This window comes from Delphinapterus leucas, chromosome 1, assembly GCF_059928025.1.
Source record: "Delphinapterus leucas isolate spDelLeu-1000000601 "Yukka" chromosome 1, BTC_Dleu_Yukka2, whole genome shotgun sequence".
In the NCBI taxonomy this organism is placed as follows: Eukaryota; Metazoa; Chordata; class Mammalia; order Artiodactyla; family Monodontidae; genus Delphinapterus; species Delphinapterus leucas.
In genome coordinates, this window is record NC_143129.1 from 87,870,356 (window position 1) to 87,894,979 (window position 24,624).

The 24,624-nt window shown below is 50.1% G+C and overlaps 1 protein-coding gene across 14 annotated transcripts in view; it reads left to right on the forward strand.

The window, feature by feature from the left end:
- Nucleotides 1–256: 256 nt before the first annotated feature.
- The window catches only part of IGSF3 (immunoglobulin superfamily member 3), a 98,703-nt gene continuing 74,335 nt past the window's right edge, over nucleotides 257–24,624 (forward strand). For 3 of the 14 annotated variants that reach the window (XM_089917219.1, XM_089917223.1, XM_089917227.1), the window contains exon 1: nucleotides 690–1,671. In XM_089917219.1, the coding sequence (XP_089773345.1) occupies nucleotides 1,629–1,671 (43 nt within the window). In that variant the 5' untranslated portion in view covers nucleotides 690–1,628. Of the gene's footprint in view, nucleotides 369–454; nucleotides 591–683; nucleotides 1,672–19,418; nucleotides 21,264–24,624 lie in introns of those variants that run through there. The other 11 variants (XM_089917249.1, XM_089917231.1, XM_089917192.1 and 8 more) reach the window with 10 other exon arrangements.

The window sequence follows — 24,624 nt, forward strand, 5'->3', positions numbered from 1 at the left end:
CCCGGCCCCCACGCCAGCTGCGCCCAGGTCCTCGGTCGGCCCTTGCTACCCGCAGGTGCGGGCGGGGCTCCACCAGCCGCACCCTGAGACCCCGCCCGGCCCCCAGCGCGGCCGCCCGGCCCCCGGGGTTGGGGGGAAGGGGCGGGCCCGGGGGCGGTGCCTCTAGCCGAGGCCACCGCCCTCGCCCCGCGCTCGGCTGGCCCGGGTGCAACGGGCCGGGTGGAGGGGGCGGGGACTGGGGAGGGGCCGGAGCGCGGCTGCTGGTGCCGCTGCCGGAGCAGAGAGAGGAGGCGGCGCGTCCCTAGAGGCGTGCGCCGGGACAGACGGACCGACGGACCGACGCGCGAAGGGAGAGGGCCGGCGGCGAGGTCGGTATCCGGCGACCGCGCGCGCGACGCGGGGAGGGGCGGCAGCGAGGGGAGCCGGAGCCCGGGGGGAGGGCGGTGGGAGGGGCGGCGGTGGGCCCGGCTGCGGCTCCGCTCGGGGGGTCGGCCTGAGACCCCTCCCCTGGCAGCGAAAGCGGAGCCCCGGGCTCCCTTCTCCCTCCTTCTCTTTTCTTTCCAATCAGCGAAAAATAAACACCCGGAGAGGTAAAACAATAGCGGGGCCACCTGGGACGCGGCGCGCGCACAGCTCCCACGTTGGGGCGAGGGCCGGGGGTGGAACGGGGAGTGGCGGCCCCACCTCGGAGCCTCTTCCCGATTTGCCCCCGCGGAGGGTGGGGCTACCCGCGGCGCCGGGGCTCGGTGGGAGGCGGAAGGAATTCCCAGGAGTGAAGCATTTGGTGAAAGTATTGCAGGAACAATCGGGCTTCCCACAATTGCTCGGCTCTGTGCGGGGAAACTGAAGTGGAGGCTAAGGTGGCGACTTGGCCAAGGTCAGACTGCAAAGGTTGACCGTCCTGGTCCAGGACCAGGTGCCGGGACCAGCTTGGCGCTCAGCCCCTCTCGCTTTTGCGGCGGCCGTGCTTGCCTTTGATAAATCTCTGTTGTGTTTGTTTTAGAAAGCTGCTGGCATTGTGGGACCGCTTCAGGGCTGCCGAACGAAGGCCAACTTGCTTCGTGTGTTGCGGGCAGGTCTGGGGCAGGTGGCAGACCCGTGATCCACCATCATGCATGGAGACGGACTTTTTGATGCAGAAACCCAGAGCAGTCGATGCCGACCAGGGCGATTTGGCTGTCAAAGGTTTTGACAAAACCTGCCCCGTTCCCTTTGGGGAATCCGAATGAGGGAGATTACAGACACCTTCACTGCGAAGCCAAGGACATTTCTGTATAATCAGTGGATGAAAGGATTTTCTCAGACTCTTTCTTTCCTTTTCCTTGAGGATTAATCCACCGCAATCTACAATTACAGTGGAAACCACAAGGCACAGGATGTGGCAGGAGCCTCCAGCGCCGTCCGAATTGTTTTGGACCCTTCCTTTAGCCTAGGGGAGTTTAACACTTGCCACCCGCCTCCCGTCCCCCACTGCCTCCTGCTGAGCTCTTTAACCTGTTCTCATTCCCTGAGTTAAGTTCTGTTTCCAAAACTGTCTTCTGGAGCTCTAAGTGGATTGCCAGAAATGAGAGATTAAGTGCTGGGAGAAGAGGAAGCGCCCTGTGTTGTGTCTCCTCTCAGCTGCCGACATGAAGTGCTTTCTCCCAGTGCTGAGCTGTCTGGCTGTGCTGGGTAAGTGGCTGCTACTTATCAGCACGATCGATGTGAAAGTTTAACCTGCTCTTGGTTCCTGTCATTCCTTGTGGTTCTTTCCCATCAACACTCGGCTTTGGGGGACCCCGGGAGGCAGCGGTGTGTGTCACGGGTTGGAATAGAGCCCCGTTTCTGACCCAGGGGGAAAGGTGGCACATCGTTTGTTGTCTTTAAGAAGGAACATTTGCTGTCCTTAAGTGTCTGTCCCGGGCCCCGCCGTGGGGTCCCTCATCTGTGTCGACGCTTTAGGGACTCCATGTGGATCGTGGATTGGTTTCTTGTATTTTATAAACATGGTGCTTCAGCGTCTTCATGTCTGTGTCAGTCCACATCAATTCCTAATCCGATCCGAAGTGGCAGCGTTATTCCCACTCAGCCAAGTTGGTTTGGTGATAACGATGGTGTTTTTTTGGTCTTTTTTGAGGGGGAAGTAAGCATGGGTGGAATAGGGCTTGCAGGGATGCTTTGCCCTACCTAAGTGATCAGTAGACTAAAAATGTTTGAGGGTCTAGTCATACGTCCCCTCACCAAAGAAGCTCAGATCGTAGTTCTGGGGGGAAGAGAGACTGGAGGAGTGGTGCCTGGTAGGGGCTGTGCTAGGATTGGGTTTTGTGACCCCACAGAAGGTTAGGATGGTTAGATCGGGATGGAGAAACGGGGGCCTGAGAGGTGAACCCTTGACACCTCTCTTAAGATTCCCTCCCATTGAAGAGTCCCCCCTTTGCCCGACATTCTCCGATTCCACAGTGCTTTCCATGCCACTGAATGCTGTCTTACTCTTAAGTGTGGTATCTCAGGACACATCTTGGGTCTAGGATAAGCTCCCTGGCCAGGATCTGATGCATCCTCTCCCTCCATTGCCTTAGACCTCGCACGTGAGCACACCCTACTGCCCCCTGGGTTCAGCTCAGTCCCCTGCATTCAGAAGAGGTTATCACTGCTGCGTGTGGTGTTTGCATCTCCACATCTAGGTGTCTTGCATTTATGGGACTTATTGTGACCTAGTGGCAGTGGAGATTGCTTTCATGTGTTGTCTACACCCTTGCAAGAGTTCACAGAAGAGTGGAAAGAGAGTGGACTTTGCGGTGGAGAACCTGAGTTCAGATCTCAGCCTGACTATGATTGACGTCTGAATCACAGTAAAATGGGGTGTACCGCCAAGGGCTATCTTGACCGTTAAAGGCTGTAAGGTGTCCTGAAGGTCTTGACTGCTTTGAAAAACGTCTGGAGCACGTAAGTATGTGCCATCAGTGGTTCTCAAACTTGGGAGCATGTTAGAATCACTGGGGGAGCTTTAAAAAATCCCGATGTCCAGGCAGTGGCCCCAGACCAATTAAACCAGATTCTCTGGGAAGGTGACCCAGGCATGAGTCTTTTAGCTCTCCTAGACAATTCCAGTGTGGAGCTGAGTTGCAGAACCGGTGTGTGAGTTCACTGCCAGCTCTGCCTTCCCCTCCTCAGCACTCACAGGGACACCCAGTCTGGCGGCAAGTTTAGTCAGTCTTCTGCTCAGGTGTGGGTCAGGATACGGTGTCTCTGTGTCTCCTGTATGCTCAGGCAGAGTCAAGAAGACAGGTAGCTCTCCATTCGCCAGTCCTAAGTATTGTATTGGTATTTGTCATTCACTTAGTGTGTGGGTTTAAATCAGTAATTAGTGATTCATGTGGATACAAGAGGACAAACAGGCGAGCCCTCCGGGAGGCTTGGGCACGGGGTTGATGGTGTGGCTAAGGCGGGAAAGAGGGCTGAGTGGAAGGGTGGGGCCCAGGGCAGGAGAAGGAATCACCAATGGGCAAACAAGGCAATGTGACATTTGTGCCTTTTGTTTCTCCTGGCTGCTCCAGAAATGTAAGGCCGCTGGCTGGTTCCCCTTCTCTTCACCCTCTGGGCCACCCTGGAGTGGAGCCCTGGCACTGGGCACTAGTATCTTTCCTCCACTCGCAGCCTCAAGTATAAACAGGTACCATGGAGGAAAATGAGTGTCAAGGTGGTGTCAAAGGGGAACGGCGGCCAAAGAGCACACCTGGGTGAGAGTGGGGAGGTTTAGAACTCTGGACATGCCTGGGTTTTTGATCCCCACTGGTGAAATCTCACCTTTTCTTACCACTCGATGGCTGGCAGCATGGCACGGAGGGGGCCTCGCTACTACTTTGTTAACCTTGGAGACTAGAAGGTCTTTGTGGAGGGAGCAAAACCCAGGTTGGGGTCTTATTTCTTGCTTGCGATCTGGTGTGATCGGATTCATGTGTCAGCATTCTGGCTGTGTAATGAAAATTAATGTGTAATATGAATTGAAAATAGCAGAGACTCTCAAGGTTTTGTGTCCAGGTGGGTCACACGCTTGGAATAAAATTTCGTATGTAAAAAGTAGGACCAGTTTAAGTGCTCTGCAAAGTGAGACTGATACAGGTGCTGCCAACCTCCAGAAGTGGCAATTTGAGAAAACCCTGTGACAGCATGTGAGGGGCGTACAGGGTAAATCTGAGATGCTTGTGACTCCCTCGACATCATCAGACCCGTGCTTTCCGCTCCCTTCCGTTACCGATGTCTAGGACTTGGATCAGGTTCCTCCTTTTCTGCCTGCTTGGGTACCGATTCCTGCCCTCTGGACCACCGTGTCTTGTTTCGTCCTGTTGCAGCTCTGGGTGCCCCACCCAACTAGGCAACCATCGGCTGCCATGGCCACCCTTATTCCAGTTCGAGAGCCGTCTTAAGCATGGGCTTGGTTGAGCCAAGAGGATAGTAGAGTCTCCGCTACTGAGAATGGATGGAGCCGGAGGGGCAGAAGATGAGTAGAGAACAGGGGCTGGTGTGGACGTGGCTTGAGTGTGAAAGAGGGAATGAGGAGAGAAGAGGGTGGTTGTGTCTGTGCCTAGGCCCAGGGCAGGGAGCAGCCTGTGTGAGTGACAGGGACATGGGAAGGTGACAGCACTGTGGGGGAGACAATAGCATTTGTGTCTGCAAGAGCAGGAAGGGAATAATCAGGGAAGTTGAATATAAGCTTTAGGCACATAAGGCAGATTTCGATTTTGCGCAACCATGAGGAGTTAGGCCTTCCAGACCAGTGCTGATGTGGCAAACAAGATGAAATAGCTTTGAAAGTGTTAGCAATGAAAAACGTAAGTGATGGGGACATCCCTGGATCAACACAGAGAACTTGTAGATGTCAGATGGTCATCTGTGTTCTTCTCCAGTGGGAGAGAAATTCGTTCGTAGAGTTTGAAAAGCTTCTTGTTTGAATAGGTTGGGACTGAGGAAACGATCACGACCTTCCCAGTTAGTTAGGGAAGGCTTCTTAGGGGAGAGGCCAGAGGGTGCTTCCAAAAGAGATTGAAAGAGACTTTGATGTCCTGGGGGGAGTGAGCTCAGAGGCAGGACTGGGTGATCAAAGGCAGAGAAGGAGGAGGAGGAAGTGGAGAGCAGCGAGGTGGCCTGGGGTAGTCGGGGGAAGGGTTTGGAAGGAAGAGGATGAAGATCGTGATTTACGGATGAACAAACACCACTGTCCCCACAGTTGTCCCAGAGGCAGTGCCCTTCCCTTTTCTGGGGACCATTTGACAAGGGTGCCAGAGAAGGGAATTCTTGTCAGGACTAGGCTCGCTAAGATGCCTTTCAACTGTGTGAATCATTGAGCCACCCCTGGGCACCCAGGGCTGTGTTAAGATGTCCCAATCCCCTCCATTTGTCATTGCAGCAAGAAAATAGCAGTACTACCACCTCTCCTAACTCTAGCCCTTACTGTGAAGCAAGTCCTATCTCATTAAATCCTCAAACAGTCTTGCCAGCTAGATACCTTATATTATCATTCTTTCGTAGATGGGGATATTGAGGTCCAGGGAGGTTAAGGAACTTGCCTGAAATGGTTTGAAATGGTGCTCCACAGGGGTGGGGATCCAGGTCCTTTCTGTCTTGTTCCAAGTGCATGCCTCTATTCCCAAGGTCATCTCATGGTCCAAGATGGCTGTGCTAGTCCCAACCATTACGAAGGAGGAAAAGGGTTGGTGAAGGGCATGCCCTCGTGCACACATTGCTTCTGCTTATATCCGCATTGGTTAGAACTTGATCACATGACCATACTTTGCTGCAACGGAGGCTGGGAAATGTCATCCTTAATTCTAAGTATCCAGCCAAAACTGGGGTTCTATTATTGTAGGGGAAGGAGAGGACAGAATTTGGTGGGGGACAGCTCTTGGTCTCTGGCACAGTTACAAAGCTAGGAAGTGACAGAACAGAGTTTTGAAATCAGGACCATTTGGTTCAAATCCTGTGTTCTTGCATCTAACAAGTTGCCCCTCTGAGTATGAGGCCCCGCCCCGGGCCTCCAGGAAGCCTTTTTGGGAAGGCATGAGCTAGATGAACCAACACTTGTTACCTGGGAAGCAACGCAAATCAGCATACAATTGAATGCTCAATATTGTGGTTTTAACAGTGGTACTGTAGTGTTTATAGAATGCTTATGTGCCAATCACAGCCAAACACTTTATATAGCATGATCTTCCGTATAAAGTGCTTAGGGACATCTCTGTCCAGTTCATTACTATAGCCCCAGAACTCAGCCTTGTGCCTGGCACAAAGTAGGTATTCAGTTAAATTTTTGATGAATGAATGGTTTCACAAGGTAGGTGTTGTTTCTATATTGACTCCCTCGATCAAGATGAGGAAATTCAAGGCTCAGGGAGTTCAAATCATTGTGCTCAAAGGGAAAGAGCTAGAAATTGGCAGGGTCTGGATTTGAATCCGGGTTGTCTGGCTATAGAGCTCGTGCTTTTACTCCACTGACCAGGGGTTCTTAACCTTTTTTGTGCCATGGATCCTTTTGGCAGCCTGGTGAAGCCTATGGACCCCTTCTTAGGATAACATTCTCAAATGCATAAATAAAAACTTAGGATAACAGAGAAAATCAATTATATTGAAATGCTGCCATCAAAATATTTAAAATTATGATACAGCAATGTGCTTCTTTAATAACACATTAATAACAAGATCTACCAGCAGATCTAACAATTATGTAATTTTGCTGTAGTGAAGGGTGAAAATGATATTTTGAGGTATCTGCATCCACTGTGATGTGATATGAAAATATGTATGATTTGTATTGTGACAGTCACAGGCCCTGGAAACATTACCATGATGCTTGCCTACATTCACAATTAAGGAACAGTTAACTTAGAGGTTCGTGAAAATAAAGATGTAATTTTTTTTCCCGTTCAAGTTCACACACCTCCTGAAATCTGTCCATGGACTCCTGGGAAGTTCAAGGTAAAGTTCAATGTGGTCACTGGTTGTTGTTTCCCATAGGTCACTGGGAAAGACCTATGCGTGAGGACTTGGGCTGGGCTTTCAGAAATGGGCAGTCTTTGGATGGGGAGGGCATTCTCTTCCCATGAGAGTCCTGCAAATGCAGAGGAGTCAGCAGTCATAGTGGTGGCAGAGTGGCCCTTTAGGGTTTGGAGAAATGACTGTCAGTAGTTTTAGGGACCAGTTCATGTGGGATGATGCCGGATACAGAGAATTAGTTCAGATTGTAATGAGTTTGGGATTTGGGCTTAGACTGGGTCTGCCTGGAGCCCAGGCAGACCACTTCCACTGAGCCCTAGCCTGGGAACTGGATGAAGTGGCTCCACTTACTGGCCTCCCATGGTCCCTGGCCTTGTGCATCCTGAATTATGGCTCCTTGATTATTATTTGTAGGTTCCTTTGGGAGTTCCTCATTCACCGTGATTGGACACCTGTTTCTTTGCTGCTTTGATGTGAGCACAGCTATTCCTTGTAAAGGGTTGGATTTTAATTTAAGGAAGTTTAGGACACCTGTGTGTGAATGACCCTGATTTTCAAAGAAATGAATGGTTGCATGAAAACCAAGCTTATATTTGTAGAAAATCACATGTTGCCAAATTCCCTCATCGAGACCCCTTTATTAAGTGACTAATTGTGGGCCACAGTGGCAGGCACTTAACAAAGACCATGACAATGGGCCTCCCTTAACTAGAACCCTATCCCAGCTAAGTGGGATTTTGTTTTTTACTTTTTTTTTTTTTTGCGGCACGTGGGCCTCTCACCACTGTGGCCTCTCCCGCCGCGGAGCACAGTCTCCGGACGCGCAGGCCCAGCGGCCACGGCCCACGGGCCCAGCCGCCCCGCGGCACGCGGGATCCTCCCGGACCGGGGCACGAGCCCGCACCCCCTGCATCGGCAGGCGGACTCCCAACCACTACGCCACCAGGGAAGCCCTTGTTTTTACTTTTGAGCTCCACTTCCAGGAAGGTGAAAATCACAAGATGTAGTAGCAGGGATTGATTCTAGAAATTGGCTTCCAGGCCACCATCAGCCCAGTCTCTACATCTTCCGCATCTGTAATTATAGTAGCAGGAGAGAGTCATGAGCCTGGGGGCACTGCAAGATTCTGAATCAAAGATTAAATTATATTAACTCTACTCAGGCTGGGAAGTGGTCAGATGTATCTTAAAAAGCTTTATAATAGGTTTTATGATCATGAGAGTTGAAACAAAGGTTCTGCCTAACCCTCTATTAACCCTCTATGAAATTCACCCGAATACCCTATTTCCTTTCATCCAGGTGATCCAGGCTTTGCTGGAACACAACCATGTTCCTCCCCTCTAGGAGATGATAATCTAAACCCTGGGGTAAAAAAAGTGGTAAATCACTTTGCAAGTGGACAAGGAGACAGTGATATATCACGTGTTCTCCAAGGACAGTTGTCGGGGAAGGAGAGGCGAGGCAAGTTTGGTCTTGCTTTCTGCTTAGCAGGAGGAGTGAAGGGAATGCTCTGTCCAGGAGAGGGATGCGACTGTAGTAGCTCTCGAGTGGTCAGTCTGGAAGGGCTTTCTGGATTGGCGGGAATTTTAGGCATTTATTTAAGTAATAGGAGAGTGAGGTCCTGGCAGAATTGTGGGGTGGAGGACACCAGGGCACAAGGGGCTGTTTTGAGAAGACTTCTAAAGGGGTGGAGAAGCCCAAGTGTCAGTGGGCCTGGGCCCTTAGAGGTGCTGGTGGGAAGAACTGGAACAGTCGGTTGGTGTGAGGTCTAGGTATTTGGATCAGAGACAGATGGCAGATACCAGAGAGCTGTAGGTAGGTGTCCTAGAGGACCAGCGGGAGAAGTGGCAGGGAGGGCAGGGGGCATTACTGGAGGTGGGGGGTCCAGAGTGGAAGTGAAGGGGACCTGTTTCTGTACCGAAGGAAGAGCTTTTGTGTGTCCATCAAAACATCATCAGAGCAAAGACATTCTAACAAAACTGTGAACTCAAAGAGACTGGTGTCCAGTCTTCTCGTGGGACCTCTTCCCATCAACTTACAGGTCCCCAGACCTTCCCTTTATTAAAACAGAGGGAAGAAATCTGATACCAGCTATGCGTACTTTCCCATTATGATTCTTTCTTTTTTTATATAAATTTATTTTATTTATTTATTTTTGGCTGCGTTGGGTCTTTGTTGTGGCACGTGGGCTTTTCGTCGTGGTGGCTTCTCTTGTTGCGGAGCTCGGGCCCTAGGTGCGCGGGCTTCAGTAGCTGTGGCTCGCAGGCTCTAGAGCACAGGCTCAGTAGTTGTGGCGCACGGGCTTAGTTGCTCTGCTGCGTGTGGGATCCTCCTGGACCAGGGCTCGAACCCGCGTCCCCTGCTTTGGCAGGCGGACTCTTAACCACTGCGCCACCAGGGAAGTCCCCCATTATGATTCTTTGATATAGTGGAGTATGTTCAGAATTGCCTTAAGTTGGTGTTATTTTCATGTATTTGTTTCTGCTTTTGCTTGTAACACCCATTTTCCGCTACTCTGGGGTACGGTCTGCTCCTTTTCCATGGCAGCCTCTGCAAACACCTTCTCTGCTCTCAGCTGGGCACTGGCTCCTGCTTGTGTTATGCTGGTAACCGAGCCATGTCATGAGATGGGCTGCCTGCCTCCTTCTCAGGGACCCCCTTTATTAACTCCCCTTCCCCCAAGAGCCCCATAAATTTGAAATCTTCTGTCTCCCAGCCAGGCAGCATTTACTAAGTAGTATTAATCTGTTTTTTCTACGTGATAACCAGTGTGACCCCTCACATTTGATACAGTAGTCCAGTTTTAAAGCAAAATTAGTTTGGTGCTCTGGGTTGCCAGTGACCAAAGGAGACATAGCCTGGACCCATTAGGTACCTTAGCCCTGTGTCCGCAGCTTAGGGAAAGTGGTATCATGGCGAGGTGTTTTTGAAACCTGTAAGGTGGCCAGCTTCCTCACCCCAAGTGTTACTTTGAGAGCCCTAAGGGGCTTGCATAACTTACTTAGGGGTTTTTGCCCATTAACTGGTTGCATAGGCAGCCTTGATTTGACGTTGCTAGGGAGGGCTTTTAGGAGTAGTAGGAACTGGAGACCTGTGTGTGAGTAACCATCGCTGCTTCAGGGCAAACCACACCTTCCCTGTCCTGGCCAGTTACCACTTCCCCACCCCACATACCCACCCTTTCTAAAGACTTCCAGAGAATGAAATTTCACAACCTCTTAGATGTAGCACCCCCATCAGGAAGGAAATCTCGATTTTCACTGAAGATTTGTCATAATTTAAAACAACAAATAAAGTGCTTCAGGGTAGAATGTTACATAACAGAAAGGTGATGAGCTGTTAGTTGCAGTTTCACAAGATAGCTTATTTTTGCTTGCTCTGTTTCTTTGACTTCTAATTTTTTGGACAGAGTGACATGTGAATATAGTTCTGTTGTAAAAATCCAAACAGTATCGACAGAAAGTAAAAAGTGAAAGTTCCCCTCTCTGCCCTGAGCCCCTTGTTGAGTCTAAAATATATTCTTTACAGTTTGATACACTATGTTCTCTCAGGCTTTTTTTCTATAATTTCTAGTCATATACTCGCACAAATATAGATTTTTTTTTGACATAAATGGACTCATACAGAACATATTGTTCAACAACTTGATTTTAAAGGGGTGATTTATTCCACTATTTTTTCAGTCTCAGTTTTATGGCCATATCAGAACTGATTTGGTTATTTTATAGCTAGAAGAAGCTGTAATTGGTGAAATCGTTGGGGAGTAGTGAGCCTTATTCAATAGCTATATAACAGAATAATTTTGTCTTGCTGTATCAAGAGCAAGAGTCATAATAAAAACACTACCCTTAAGCTTTAATGTACTTAAGAGAAATAATTGACTTGTTTATTCTGAATATTTTCTCTAGAAACACATACATTTAACAAATTAAGCACACACATATTTTATTGACCATCTTAGTTATAGTCTTGAATTAAAATAAAGCCCACTCAAAACTTGTTAAGAGGACAGTCGTAAATACTGGATTTTGTATCCAATTCAATCAACTGTTCTTATTTGGTCATAGACTAGGGAAAAAATGAGAAGTTTTCCTGCGTTTTCAACTCCCAAATGATTCTTCCATTTAGAGTGAGCTGGACTGGAGTAACCTTTAAGGTTGCTGGCTACCAGACCTTCAAGGCCTTAACCCGAAGGAAGAGAACTTTTTTTCTTTAATCCTGCAGGAGCAACTATTGCTGTAAAAAGATGATCATTTCAAAGTGTTGGGTTACTTCTCAGGTTCACTGGCGTGACTTTCTTTAAAACCCTGGGGGCAAAAGCAGGTTTCCTGGATGGTTCACCTTTAGACCTGATTTTTAAAAGAGTCGCTATTTTGGAGGGGTGGCTGTCGGATTCACATATCACAGCCAAACCTTCTTAAACATCAGGGTTTGACCTGGCTACCACCCATCCAGAGACGACTAGAATCTCCTTACAGTACTTTCCTGAAAAGACTTCCATCTCTTCCTTCGACAAATATTTGAGTGCCTGTTACAAGCAGTCGTCGCTCTGTTATCTCAAATACCAAGAACCGAAAGCTAAAATCATAATGAACATTTTAAGTTGTCACCTGATAGGTATTTTTAATCTTCAATAAATAGAAAGATTAATTAAAGACACCCTGACGTAAGGGAACTCTTTTCCTAAGGTAAGTCTTTTTTTCTTACTATTTCTTAAGTCTTTTCTTCCTGTTTTGTTCTCAGCTCTTCATTAGCAGCCATGAATACCCATGCCCTGGGCAGGCCTGGTGAAGGGCCTATAGGAGTAAGAGAAGGGTACCAATGATGGTGGGAGACGTGCTTATTAACTGCTGGGGATGTTGTATTGGAATTGGGAATTGCATACTTAGCTCTGAACTTCTAGGAAGTCAGAACAAAGGAGACCTAGAATAGTCACATACTTTGCCATCAGATAGGAGACAGCATCCACAGCCAGCTTTCTGCTGAGGACCCTGGTGTTAGGGGGATGGTGGTGTTAAGGCTGATCACCCTTACGTGGTACTTGGCCTCCCTTAACCCCTGTCCGGAGCCCAAGGCTCTCACCACGGTTGTTTTCCGGAAGCTGCTGGGTTAGCTCAGCCGGGTGGCACGGGACACACTGACGGACTCTTCCAGATCTGCACCTTCCCAGGGGCCTTCCCTCGACCTGGGGTGAACCCTAAGAAGCCCTGATCTGCGCTTCTCTCCCTCGTCCCTGGTATTTCTCCCCTCTCGCCCACGTACTCTAAGTCTGCAGGTCCCAGGCAGGTTGTAAGCTGTGCCTGGGGGCGATGGCTTGAGCCCCGGTGCAGGCAGGGCTGCTCTCAGGAGCCTGTGCGCAGGGCCAGCCTTCTCCCCACGAGCAGCTCTCCTCAGAGGCCTTTCTGGTTTTCCGCAGTGCTTTTGTTCCGCGGTGGTTTTGTGTTGGTTTGGAGATGGATTGTCTGTTGGGGGGTTCTGCTTCGCGGATGGACACGTCTGTTGGTTTATTAGAGGAGGGACTGTGCGGATAGGTTTGTTCTCGGCTCATCCCCAAGCTAGACAACCCTCCGTGACACTGTTCAGAGATGATTTGCTGAGCAGTTTCTTAAGGTCTTCTGATGTTTCAGTACAGTAAGGTAGCTTGCTGGAGAGTTTTGCAATCTGTCTACTGGTATTGCATTACAAAAAAGCAAGATTGCATTAGGAGCACCGGGCCAGGTCTTTCTCCTTCCCCGTGTCAGGATGGGGGATGACTTTTAGCTGGGTGTCCCCGCACCTCTCGGCTGGGAGAAGCAGCACCCGTCGTAGCCCCTTTCTCTCTCACACTCCGAGTCCAGGTCCATCCACTCCACCCCCCACGCCCAAGCGTGGATTTCTAAGAAGGTTGAAAGTAGATGAAAACAAATGTGGCTCTAGACTTGAATTTATTTTAGAAGACTCTTTGCAGGTCTCATTATGCATAATCCCCTTATTTTAAAGGGGAATTATTCTGGAGGTGATGAAAAGACTGATGGCCTGGGTGGGGAGAGAGTGGAAGGAGGCCTGGAAAACTCTCCCAGCAGAAGAGAGAAATTCTGGGTACGTCGTCTTTGTTTTAATTAAAACGTTACGCAACACAAACATTGCCTTCGCACTCTTACCCCACCACAGAAGAGCTGTAATTTCCCATATTTGGAATCTAGGGAGAGCCAGGCCACACTTGAGGACAAGGCCAGATTCAATCTATGCTTTGGGGGAAAGTAAGTAACTGTGAGAGCCGGAAGGGCTGAGGTATTTATGGCGAATCTATGGTTAATGTATGTGCTTCCTTGTCATAATTTATTCAGCAGCCCCTGATGTCCTGGGGCTGGTGCTATGCCCATCAGTAATCTGACTCTTGTTTTCTTCTGCATATTTTCCCTTTTTCAAATGTATAGGCATTTGGCTTTAATCAAGTAGGCTTTTTCTCTGTCATCTGTAACGGGGAATGACTGAAGTCAGGTGGAGGATTTTAAGTAACTAATCACTTAAGACATTCAGAGCATAATCTCCCCTAGCCCCTGATCATGCCTGCATCCCAGAGATTGGCAAGGTTCCGCAAAGGAGGCAGGACAGGGACTTTGGCGTCCTTCGGAGAGACCAGGTGTCCTCCTTGCTGGCGACAGAGTTTTGTTTGCCTTTGGCATGGGGACAGGGCCTGCTGATCATTTGCTATGTCAAGAGAGTTTAAGACGTTCCATGAATGTGACCAGTGTTTTACCAAATTTCTGTGCTGGTACAGCGAGCAGTGACGGGCCAGACACGCATGAAGATACTGTCCAGGCTCATTGATGTCTCTGCAGTGTGTCAAGGGCTGGCTCTCACGGAGATGCCGCAAAATAGATAGGAGGCCTGCTGGTTAGTGGTGTTCACCGATGTTTTTCATGAAATTACGTCAGGTCAATCAAAAGATCAGGGGTGCGGGGCCTAAAGTTTTCACGTGCTTTGCTTGGAATTTGAATGTGACTTCATATAGGTGTCACGTATTAGGCTGAATTGGATTACAGCTGCTCTCCAAATTGTCATTTCTTTATTTTTTTCCCCACCCGCTCTCTGATGTTAGCTCTGGTTCTCGCTGCCCGAAGTGTCCTGCAAAAGAATTCGGTGAATATTACTCTAAGGGCAGCCTTTGACAACGCAGACTAACGAGGAAGATTAGTTTGAATTAGAAAAATGTCCGAGTTACCAAATATTTCTCCAGAACTTCACTGTTAGTACTTTTAAGTAAATACTGGAACTCAGACTAGGCTAATAGAGCACCTACTAAAGATCCTTGCGGCATCCTGCTTTAGGAGAGAAATAATGATTTGCAATTAACGTACCAATTGTTTATGTAAATGGCGTTTCTGAAATACTAGGCTGTGCTTAAAAACAGTTTGTTCTATTAAGTATTTTAAATAATCCCCATGAAACCCCATGTACTTATGCTGCTGGCAGTATCTGTGTGGTATACGGACCTGTTTTTCGAGGACCTAATTCAGCCTTATCAGGACAGGGACTTTGGCGTCCTTCGGAGAGACCAGGTGTCCTCCTTGCTGGCGAAATTCCAAGTTGGTGAAGGCCCTGACACTTACGTCCCCAAATTAGTTAGATCACTTTGCCAGACGCTTCCACAGCACCTGCACTTGTCTACTGTAACATGAATTAATAAGTTTAACAGATATCCAGTGCATTCTGCTACGTGTTTGGCTGTGTGTTATATAGAGGAGACACAGCCATCCTTGTGGATTATAGGTGTGCAAAGAAGTCAGGCAGTAAACACATAAATACGCATATAATTAATTATAATAGTGCAGCTAAACTGTGTATTCCTCTCTTTTCTTTTTTTAAAAACTGAGATGACTTTTTTTTTTAACATCTTTATTGAGGTATAATTGCTTTACAATGGTGTGTTAGTTTCTGCTTTATAACAAAGTGACTCAGTTATACATACACATATGTTCCCATATCTCTTCCCTCTTGCGTCTCCCTCCCTCCCACCCGAGATGACTTTTTAGTTAATGGTTTAATGCACTAGACTGTAAGTTCCATCAGGACAGGGATTGTGGCTGTGTAGTTGGTCATGGTGTCCCAAGCCAGCTGCTTGGCACAGAGTAAATATCAGGTTGAACTGTGTGACATTGCCGTGTTCGTAGGTCAAAAACGGTCGAATATCGGCAGTGTCATACAGTTCAACCTAATATTGCTCCGTCACTGTGTATCGAATGTTGCATACGTGTCATGAGTTCTGAGCGTGGCTGCATTCAACACAGTTTTCTCTAGCCACGGAAATCCCAGCTCTACAGTATTTGAAAAGGAACTCCAAAACTTCCAATAGGTAGAAACTCATGGACCTGTGATGTAGACGTAGGGCATCTGTGAGACTTCAGAGCCTTGTGTTCAGTATATTTTCTATACAGTTCTTTGTGCATTTTCCACTCAAGGGTGGAGGCATGTGCGTTTGGGGTCTGGACTGCTGTCCGTAGCCCAAAGAATCTGGGAGAGTGTGCTGGAAAGCTGAGCTGGGAGGCAAGGATAGGAACAGGGTGGCCTGAAGAGGAATGAGGGTGCAGAGACCTGTGAGCCCAGCTGAAGGAGTCGTCCCTGACCCTGAGTGAAGGGAGGACTTGTTTTCAGAGCTCAGACCTACTGTGCTAAGGTATTCTTGGTCCACAGACTTATGGTGCCCATGATGTGCCCAGAGACCAGCTAGGCACTGGCAGGCCTCATTGGGAACCTCCTTTGTGCCTGACCAGCTGTGGGCTGGATGTAGACCCCTGGCCCAGTGGAGGCAAGGGTTGAAATGAGGAGAAGGCCCAGCTGGGCCCTGCTGGGAGAGGCCCAGCCCTCTGGCCTGGGGCCCGCTCCCTGGATGTGGAACTGGGAGTCAGGCCAGTCAGGCCCAGCCTAGGGTTTGGACCGGAGCTTCCCAACCTCCTCTGCTAAGTACTTTTTTGCATCTGTTTGGATTTCATGGCCCTCTTTCCACTTTCTATGCACAAATGTCCAATTGTGCCACTCTATTATAGTGCTCACTGTTTTCTCACACCCACGGGATAATTCCTCGTTTGGCTGAATTCCACCGATATTTGTTGAGCATCCATATGTGCCAATGCAGGATGGGTGTGGCAAGGGAGGGAAAACGCAAGGATGCATGACGCTGGGCCCTGCCTGTGGCAGACACTGTTGGTTACCTACACAACAGCCATTTGTTTTCTCTTCTTGTTGGCAGAGCTCTGATTTCCTTTGAATGTCATGCCTCCCTCCCCGCCTCCCTGCCAACTAACTACTCAAGGAAAGGTAACTCTGCTTTAAGCTCCATGGTAAAAGCTGATGGATCCAAGCCAGTCATGGGTGCCCATAGTCTAGATATGGGCGTGTGACATCGTTTTGGCCAGTGAGATATGAGAAGTCCTCTGGGGAGGGTGGGGAGTGGATTCTGGGAAAGACATTTTCTCTCTTAAAAGGAAACACAGAAGGGACAGCTCCATGCACTAGATTCTTGGAAAAGAGGCAGCCATTTTGTCACCACGAGGAAAAGCAAATCTGTTGAGGCCATCAGAGGGGAAAAGATGGGAAGAACCAGGGTCCTTGATGATAGAGGCACTGAAGACTGAGCAGGCCGACCTTGCACTTTCTGTCATCACTGTTTCAGCCAAAGGAATTGTAAGCAGTTAGGGTAAGGAGTCCCTAGAGGAAAAGAACCAGGCATGGCTTTCTTGACATAAGAGAAGCCATTTTTGGCCTAAGTTACTTTGGGATCTGAGCCTGGCCACAGTGCTTGCCCTTGAACAGACCTCAGTAGTTAATAATCTTAAGGGAACAAAAGAATGCAAGAACTGTTATCAGGCAAGAGATAGTAAGTATATAACAAAGATAATAGATCAGTTATAAAGACTCCCACTTCTTTTTCAATAGTGAAGATTAGCCTGAAGCACTCAACCACCAGATCACCTGGAACCTAAGGGATGATGATGTTGACCTTTTCTCACCCTCGTGACTTCAGTCAACTAAAGCTTAGACTCTCAACCACCCAAGCCCCTCCATGAATATGAATGTACCCTGAGCTTAAAACTATCCTAATTTTGCTGTTCGGGGTGACACTGCTTTGGGAAAGACCCCCCGTGTTCTCCTTAACTTGCTTCAAGTAATAAATCCTTCCTTCTCCTGAGTTTTGGCTTGGTTGTGTCTTTCTTGGCTGAACACCCACCAAGAGGCAAACCCAGTTTTTCGGGTGAGAGAATTGCTGTTTTCCACTATGTACAGTTGAAGGCAACCTACATCAGACACTTCCTCAAAGGAGCCGGAAATAGGATTTACACTTGTAAAATAGTACATGTAGATTCTCATCAGAAGGCCCACTAGGCAGAGACAGCGCTTAGCCCTGTGGTAAACCAGAATAGAAAGAGGTTAAGTATGTTAGTGGGAAGGACTCAGGTGAGGAGGTCGTATTTGGAGTGGATCATGAGGTAGGATTAGGATTTGCACAGGAAGCGTAGGAGGGTGGCGTGAACAGACCTGTGGAGATGGGAGTGGACATGGCTGTGGCAGAGAGCAGGGAGGTTATGTCCTGCCTAATTCCACAGGCAGATTCTAGAGCACTGCAAATTACAGGCTTAGAAGGTGACCCTTGATTTACACAGTGGGGAGGACTGTGGGCCCCTGAGCGGGGAAGAAACTAAGAAAGTGGACCTTGGAAGGGAGGATTAGGCAGCCGCGTACCAGGTCGATGGCAAGGGAAGAAAATAAAAGCCGAGTGAGATTTGAGTTGGAAGTAGTAGGAAATGGGGGAAAATATCAAAGGAAAACTGTAAAGGAAAGTAACTGTTGAAAGAAGGGAGGATTGAATGAAGAGATGATTGAATCTTGCGTCTAGAAGATGACTGTAGGAGTTTGAGTGTGATGACTTGACATAAAATGGAAATTTGGAAGAGGGGACCGAATTTAGGAAGATGCTGTCTGCTTTTGCCACTGGGGTTTTGAGGTAATGACGGAAGCTCTAAGTGATGAGACCTTGAATTCATTTGAAAATAGGGGCTTGACCTTGGGAATGAGAGGTCTTAGGACTTAGACGACGTGGCAGAGACAACAGCTCACCAGATGTGCGCGCACCCCTCCAAATTTGTGCAGATTTTTTGACACTGTGTGACTAATGTGAGCCAGTGAAACGGGTGAGGAAGTGACAGGTGTCATCTCCTGGCCGAGGCAGCTAAGAGCCTGTATTCCTTCATTTTGTCCTCCCCTGCCACAGCATCCTTGGGGCCCAGGGCCAGGGGCCGGGGGTGTGGCCACAGAGGGAGGAGTGCCGTCCTTCCAGAATCGGACTTGGATTGCTCCACCTTTAGCTGGGGATCCTTGTGGAAGCCAGGTCTGGAGCTGTAACAGGGTGGCGCCGCTGACGCCTGTTTGTGATCCAGGTGATAGATAAGTGGTCTTCAGGTTACACTTTTCCATCTACTTCTGACTTGATTTGCTCAGAGATCTGTGTTCTGACTTGATTTACTTCTGACCTGATTTGCTCAGAGATCCAGGAGCTAGAGCTTGCTGGCTGGTGTTTATTCTCTCTCTGGGGCTCTGAGTATTTTTGGAGGGTGAGTTTACTGCCACCCCCAAGGCCCTTTAGCTTAGGGGGATCCTTGTCCCTGAGCCATGTCAGCAAGATGGCTGCTCTCTCCCATCGGTCACCAGAATGTCAGTGGCTTGCAGAGGGGAACGTTTTGGTGACTGGTATCCACTGGTGACCAGCTTGAGCATCTCAACCATCCAGCTATAGGTGGAGCTTCAGGAAAAAGTTCCAGACCTCTAGACTAGATGAAGAATGAGGTACGAAGCCCATCTTTTTCACCTTTCCTAGCCTGAAAAGATTCCGAATGTGCCTTTTTCTTAAAGGCTCAGGAGCGCGGATCTCGGCCCTTGAAGCACGGGCGCGCTTTGTTCAGTGCCGGGTGCATTTGGCCTGGCTGACTCAAGTTGTTTTCCGAAGGGCAGGGGCCCCGACGCAGTGCTGCGAGGCATTTGGCATCTGGTTTTCGTCAGGCAGCGAGTAAAAGTACAGATGCTGAATCTGATCTTGCTTTAAACAAAGCAGAGTTAGACACAAAGGAAGGGCCTTTGTGCGGCGCCTCTCCTGCTCCGATGTAATCTCTGCTGTGTCCTGTTTCTCCTCTAACTGAGAACTTTGACTCTGCAAATAAATACTCGGAGGAAAACCCTTCAGACCTGGGGACAGGCGGCATGGGCCACCGGGGCTCTTCTTTATGATTTGAAAATTGAAAGACAGGGACAGACTGTTTCTCTTTTTCCTGTTTCTCATGGAGAGTTGGTGTTTTTATTTTCCCCCCACTTTCAGCAAAATAGAGCTGTCATATATATTTGTCGATGCTGTCCTGTTCATGGGCTCGTTTTACCTACCGCTCTCCCTGCTTCCTCTGACAGGCGCAGAAGGGCCAAGTCTAGTCCCAGGAGGAGCTGTCTGTCAGCCTGGCCTTTCCTTTGTCCATCCAGTCATCCATCCATCCGTCCACCCGACCACCAATTCGATAAGCATTGGTTATTCAGCCAGCGGTGTGATTTGGAGCAAGTTACTTAACTCTTCTAAGCGCCCATTTCCTTACCAGAACATAGCAGGAGCCATTCATTTGGGTTATCGTGAGACTTGAATGGAACCGTCGGGGAGAGTCTTAATGTAGGAGATGCTGCGCAAGTGGTACTTGTCACCATTGTTGTTCAGGACCAGGGTGCCACCCTAGTCAGCTGACGGCCTCAGATTGGTCTTAGTTAGATACGTGGTCATTTGGAGGTTGGATTTAGGTCACAGTACATACTGCTGAGCCATTAAGGCACCACCTTTGGACCACATTGTCACCTCCCTCAGGATATCTTGCTGTTCTTGTTTCAGTCTTGGCGAGGCCATTGTGGGTGAAATCTCTGAGCCTTTGACCAAATGGCCCCTGGGCGTTCCCCAGCTTTGGTGTTCACTCATGCTGACAGCATCGGGTGGCTCTGAGGGGTCCTCCCCCCATGGTCTGGGTGGTGCTGCCTGGGTCTCCCCTGCCCTGCCCTGCAGCAGTCACCTCTTTTGCCACCTGCCACACCTCCGCCTCTGATGTCCCCCAATGTGTCAACCATTGTTCCCCCTTCTCCATCTCCTCCAGCACCTGTTCCTGTCAACACTGCTGTCTCTTGCCTGTTCTTCAAGGTTTCCTTCGTTTTGCGTTCTCTCCCAGTACTTCAGGGAGCAGTGTTGACATCCTCTGTGTACCGTACTGGCTTTACTCCAGAGAACCTGCCCTGGCCCTGTGAGTGTCAAGCAAAAAGGATGTAATTAGACCGTCCTGGAGAAAGGGAGTGGTTTATCACTGGGTGGCGGGGAGGGTTTGCGGAGATAGCAGCCTTACCTGACTGGGTGTCACCTGAAACACAGGCATCTAACAGGCAAGGAGGCTCTACCGGGCTTTCCTGAAGGACCCGCAGTCTTGTTCCCAGTTTGCTTTGTTGCCCAGCTTAGCTGTCTGCAGCTAATGCCCTCTCTGCATTTCACCCCTGACAGCTCACTTGATTCTGCCTCGGGCAACTTTAGTTTCCTGTGGGTTCTCTTCTGGGGCCGCTTTCTGCCTCATTCCAGCTCCATTGAGAGAACTGAGGAAACTCTTGCCTTCATTATTTTTAAAATTTATTTCTTTTTAAAATTTTATTTAATTACTGGCTGTGTTGGGTCTTTGTTGCCGCACGTGGGCTTTCTCTAGTTGCGGCGAGTGGGGGCTACTCTTCGTTGTGGTGCGTGGGCTTCTCATTGCAGTGGCTTCTCGTTGCGGAGCACAGGCTCTAGGTGCGCGGGCTTCAGCAGTTGTGGTGCGAGGGCTCAGTAGTTGTGGCTCACGGACTCTAGAGCGCGGGCTCAGTAGTTGTGGCGCACGGGCTTAGTTGCTCCGCGGCACGTGGGATCTTCCCGGCCCAGGGCTCAAACCCATGTCCCCTGCATTGGCAGGTGGGTTCTTAACCACTGCGCCTCCAGGGGCAGTCCCTCGCCTTCGTTATTCATGAGCCCAAACTAACCCTGTATTGGCTGGAAAATGTTTTGTGTTAAGAGGAACTTTCAGAGTAAAATTAGACATAGTAAAGAACTGGCACCATGAATTTCCAAGCCTTTTAAAGTTCCTAGAAGTCCTTTGGATCCATTCTCTCTTTTTGACCCCACCTCCACCCACCCCCCAAGTCCCCCCGCTTCCTCCTAAAGATACTGACCGTGGCATTTAACCAGAAGCCAGGGAAAGGAATGCTATGTCCTGGCGCCTGCGGTAAGTGACGGGGAGTGGCTGGAGCTTGTGTTCTGTGTCACAGAGCCCAAGGGTTCAAGCGGGTGGGGATGAACCGCAATGTGTCATAAAGGAGACTTTGTCCTGCCCCAGCTCGGCTCTGTGTTTAAGCTGACGACTTTATAGGGAGATGATGCAGTTGTGGGAAAGCACTTCTGTGACCCCTCGTTAAAGTAGAGGAAATGAGAGACCTGGAGGCCACAGCCAGGCCGGCCTTGAGCAAAATGGTCAAGCGCTGGGCTGTCCCACCCACCTCTGTGCTGCCCCCAGCCTCAGCCCCTTCCCCAGCAACTGCCTCCATGAGCTCCCCCGACCCGCTCCGCCCCACCCAGGCTGTGGCCATTGTCTTTCACCCTCTGCAGTGTTGCAGTTCCTCCCTGGGTCCTCCGGCTCATCCCTGACCCCGGCTGGTTGAAGGCTGTGGATCAGCAGAGTCCCTCACTTACACTGGGGAGGGCGGGTGGGCAGAGGCTCACACTTACGGACCCCCTTGGTGCCAGGTCTGTACATTCACTCACATCCTCGGACTTCATTCCTGTCGTTTCGAGCCGGGGGACCGTGAGGCAGCCCCTGTACGGATGGCACAGTTGAGGCCCGGCAAGGTTATGTGATTTCTCCAAGTCACAGGCAGCACGGGCCACTTCTTCGAACTCTAGTTAAGGAAAAGGAACCTAGTATTGTTTTAATGTGCTTTATTGTGGTATAATGTACATACAACAAAATTCACCAATTTTAAGTGTATAATTCATCGGGTGTTGACAAGTATAAACAGTCACGGAAACCATCACAGACAAATGCAGAATGCTCCCATCACCCCCAAGAGCTCCCTCCCCACATCTCCAGGTCCAGCAACCACTGACCTGATTTCTGTAACTGCAGTTCTGCCCTGTCCAGCATGTGGTCCACATGGAATCCTACAGCCTGAAGTCTTTCGAATCTGGTTTCTCTCACTCATCAAAGTGCTTTCGAGATTCGTGCATGTGGTTGCACGTGTCTGGTTCATTCCTTTTGATTGCTGAGCAGTATTCCACTGTATGGATGTATCACCGTTCGTTTCTCCACTCTCCAGCTGATGGACATGTGGTCTGTTTCTAGTTTGGGGCTATTATGAATAAAGCTGCTCTTCTGTGTGTCAGTCTTTGTGTGGACATAGGTTTTCATTTGTCTTGTGTAGACACCAGGAGTGGGATTGCTGGGCCAGATGGTGAGTGTGTTTGACTTTGTAAGAAACTTCCAGATCGTTTCGCATAGTGAGGCACATCTCACATTCCCACCAGCAGAGAATGGAAGGGACCCGGTACACTTGACTTCTAATCTCGGACCTTTCTGGTCAGACTGTAGTGTCACTTGCTGCTGAGGTTTTCGTGGCTGATGGTTAACGAGTCCCGAGCCGGCCCTTCTAAGAGTGGGTGTCTGGAGACGTTTCAATGTTTGGAGACAGTTGATATTGGGAAGGCTTTATGGAGGGGCCCTCCAGCCAGGCAGGGCAGCCTTCTCCTCTGACGGCCATGTACTCCACGGACGTCCTCCTTTGCTGGCTTTCCCTTTGGCCGTCACCTCGGTTCACAATTCACAGTCACCCGTGGATTTGCGCTGCTATAACCGGGGCCCTCTTGTAGGGTGGACACTGGAACATTCTACGCATGCGTTGTTCCCTTCCCCAGCCATCATGGGCCTGTGGGCTAGCTTCAGGCCAGAGCTGGAGTTGGAGACGCCCTCTCCCCAGCGACGGCAAGAGCGGCAGCCGCTGGGAGCCGTGGGCAGGCTCCGCGCTGGAGGGCGTTCTGCTGGGGCCTGGGCAGCCGTTTGGCGGCCGCGGTTTCACGGGCATCTCAGGGCTGGAGATTGCTGAACAGGCGCCCAACGACGGCAGTGGCCTGGATTCTTTTCCTGTTTTGTGCCGAGGTTTTGACAGAGCCCGTAAATGGTAGCGGTGGATGCAGTTCGCCCTGGTGCGGCCTCTGGGGGGAATGGAGAGGAGGAGTTTGAGGACCTGTGGTTGGGTGTACTTTTTTCTTAACCTGTGGCAACATTTCCTGAGCGGTGTTCTTGGTAGGGGTCAGGATGGAAGGAAGCACAGGCCATCCTTTCTAAAGGAGTGATAGCCGGAGTGAGAGTGTGCAGCTGTTTGTCCTGCGGCACGTGGACCGTGGAGGGGCCTCGCCACGTTGGGGCCACAGGTTTGGGGAGGTCAGAGCCTGCTGGCAAACCCGCCCGTGGGGGCAGAACGAGCCCTGCCCTCGGAGTGGGACGCCCTGGCTGCTGCCCTTGCCTTGACTCCTACTGACTTGATGACCTTGGGTGAGTCACTGACTCCCTGGCCCTTAGCTCCTCACTGAGGAGTAGGAACAACATCCCGGTGGCCCAGGGATTTGGATGCCAACCGCCCTGCCCACAGGGAATCCTCCTGAGTGCGTGAAGTCCCTTCCTGCAGCTATAACCTGGCCTCAGCTCCCCTCCCTTCCTCTCCCCGGATCTGATTGCTGCCCAGCACCCCCCGAGGAGGACCAGGCATGGATGGGTGCCCCTGGGGCAGGCTGGCACCAGGTGACGTCTGCTGAGAACGGTCAACCTCTGAGCACCCGGCCGGGAAACTTCCTGCTTGCTCCCTTAGACTGGCAGGAATAGGTGCACAAAAGAGGACAGAGCTGCTGACGAGCGGCCCAGAGTCGAGGACACAAAGGACTGCAGGGGAGTGAGTCAAGGCCCCTGAAGGTCCTGCCGCGAGTGTCCATCCAGATGAGATCTCAGTGGCCCAGGGGTGTGAACAGAACAATTGCCGGGATTCCAGCGCAAGGAGGATGCTTTAGAAGAGGGAGGCGCGGGACTTCCCTGGCGGTCCAGTGGTTAAGTCTCCGTGCTTCCACCGCAGGGGGCATGGGTTCCATCCCTGGTTGGGGAACTAAGAACCCGCATGGTGCCATGGGAGGGACGAGAGCACTGATCTGGGAATCTGGAGACCTGGCCTCTCTAAGTCCCTTTGTCAGGAACTGGCCGTGGGACCTTGGACAGGTTGACCTCAGCTCTGGAGTGCATTGCCTCTGCAGAGGAGCTGGCGCCACAACCCCGGCCTCTTTCACTGTTCACACTGTGCTTTCCGGACCTGTGGGCTTTGTTACTGGCTGCTAAATGCCTGTGGTTAATGAATAATTGCGTCAGGGGCAGAGGTGGGCGAGTGACGACTATGAGTGAAGATGTGTGGGACACACGTGTGTGAGATGATTTTAGGCAACAGCATTCCGAGGAACTTGGAAACGACTTGCTAAGTGGTTTTTGCTGCAGGCTCGATGGCAGGTGGCCCTGGTGGCCCCCTGCTCACACCTGCCACCCTGAGCTCCCAAGG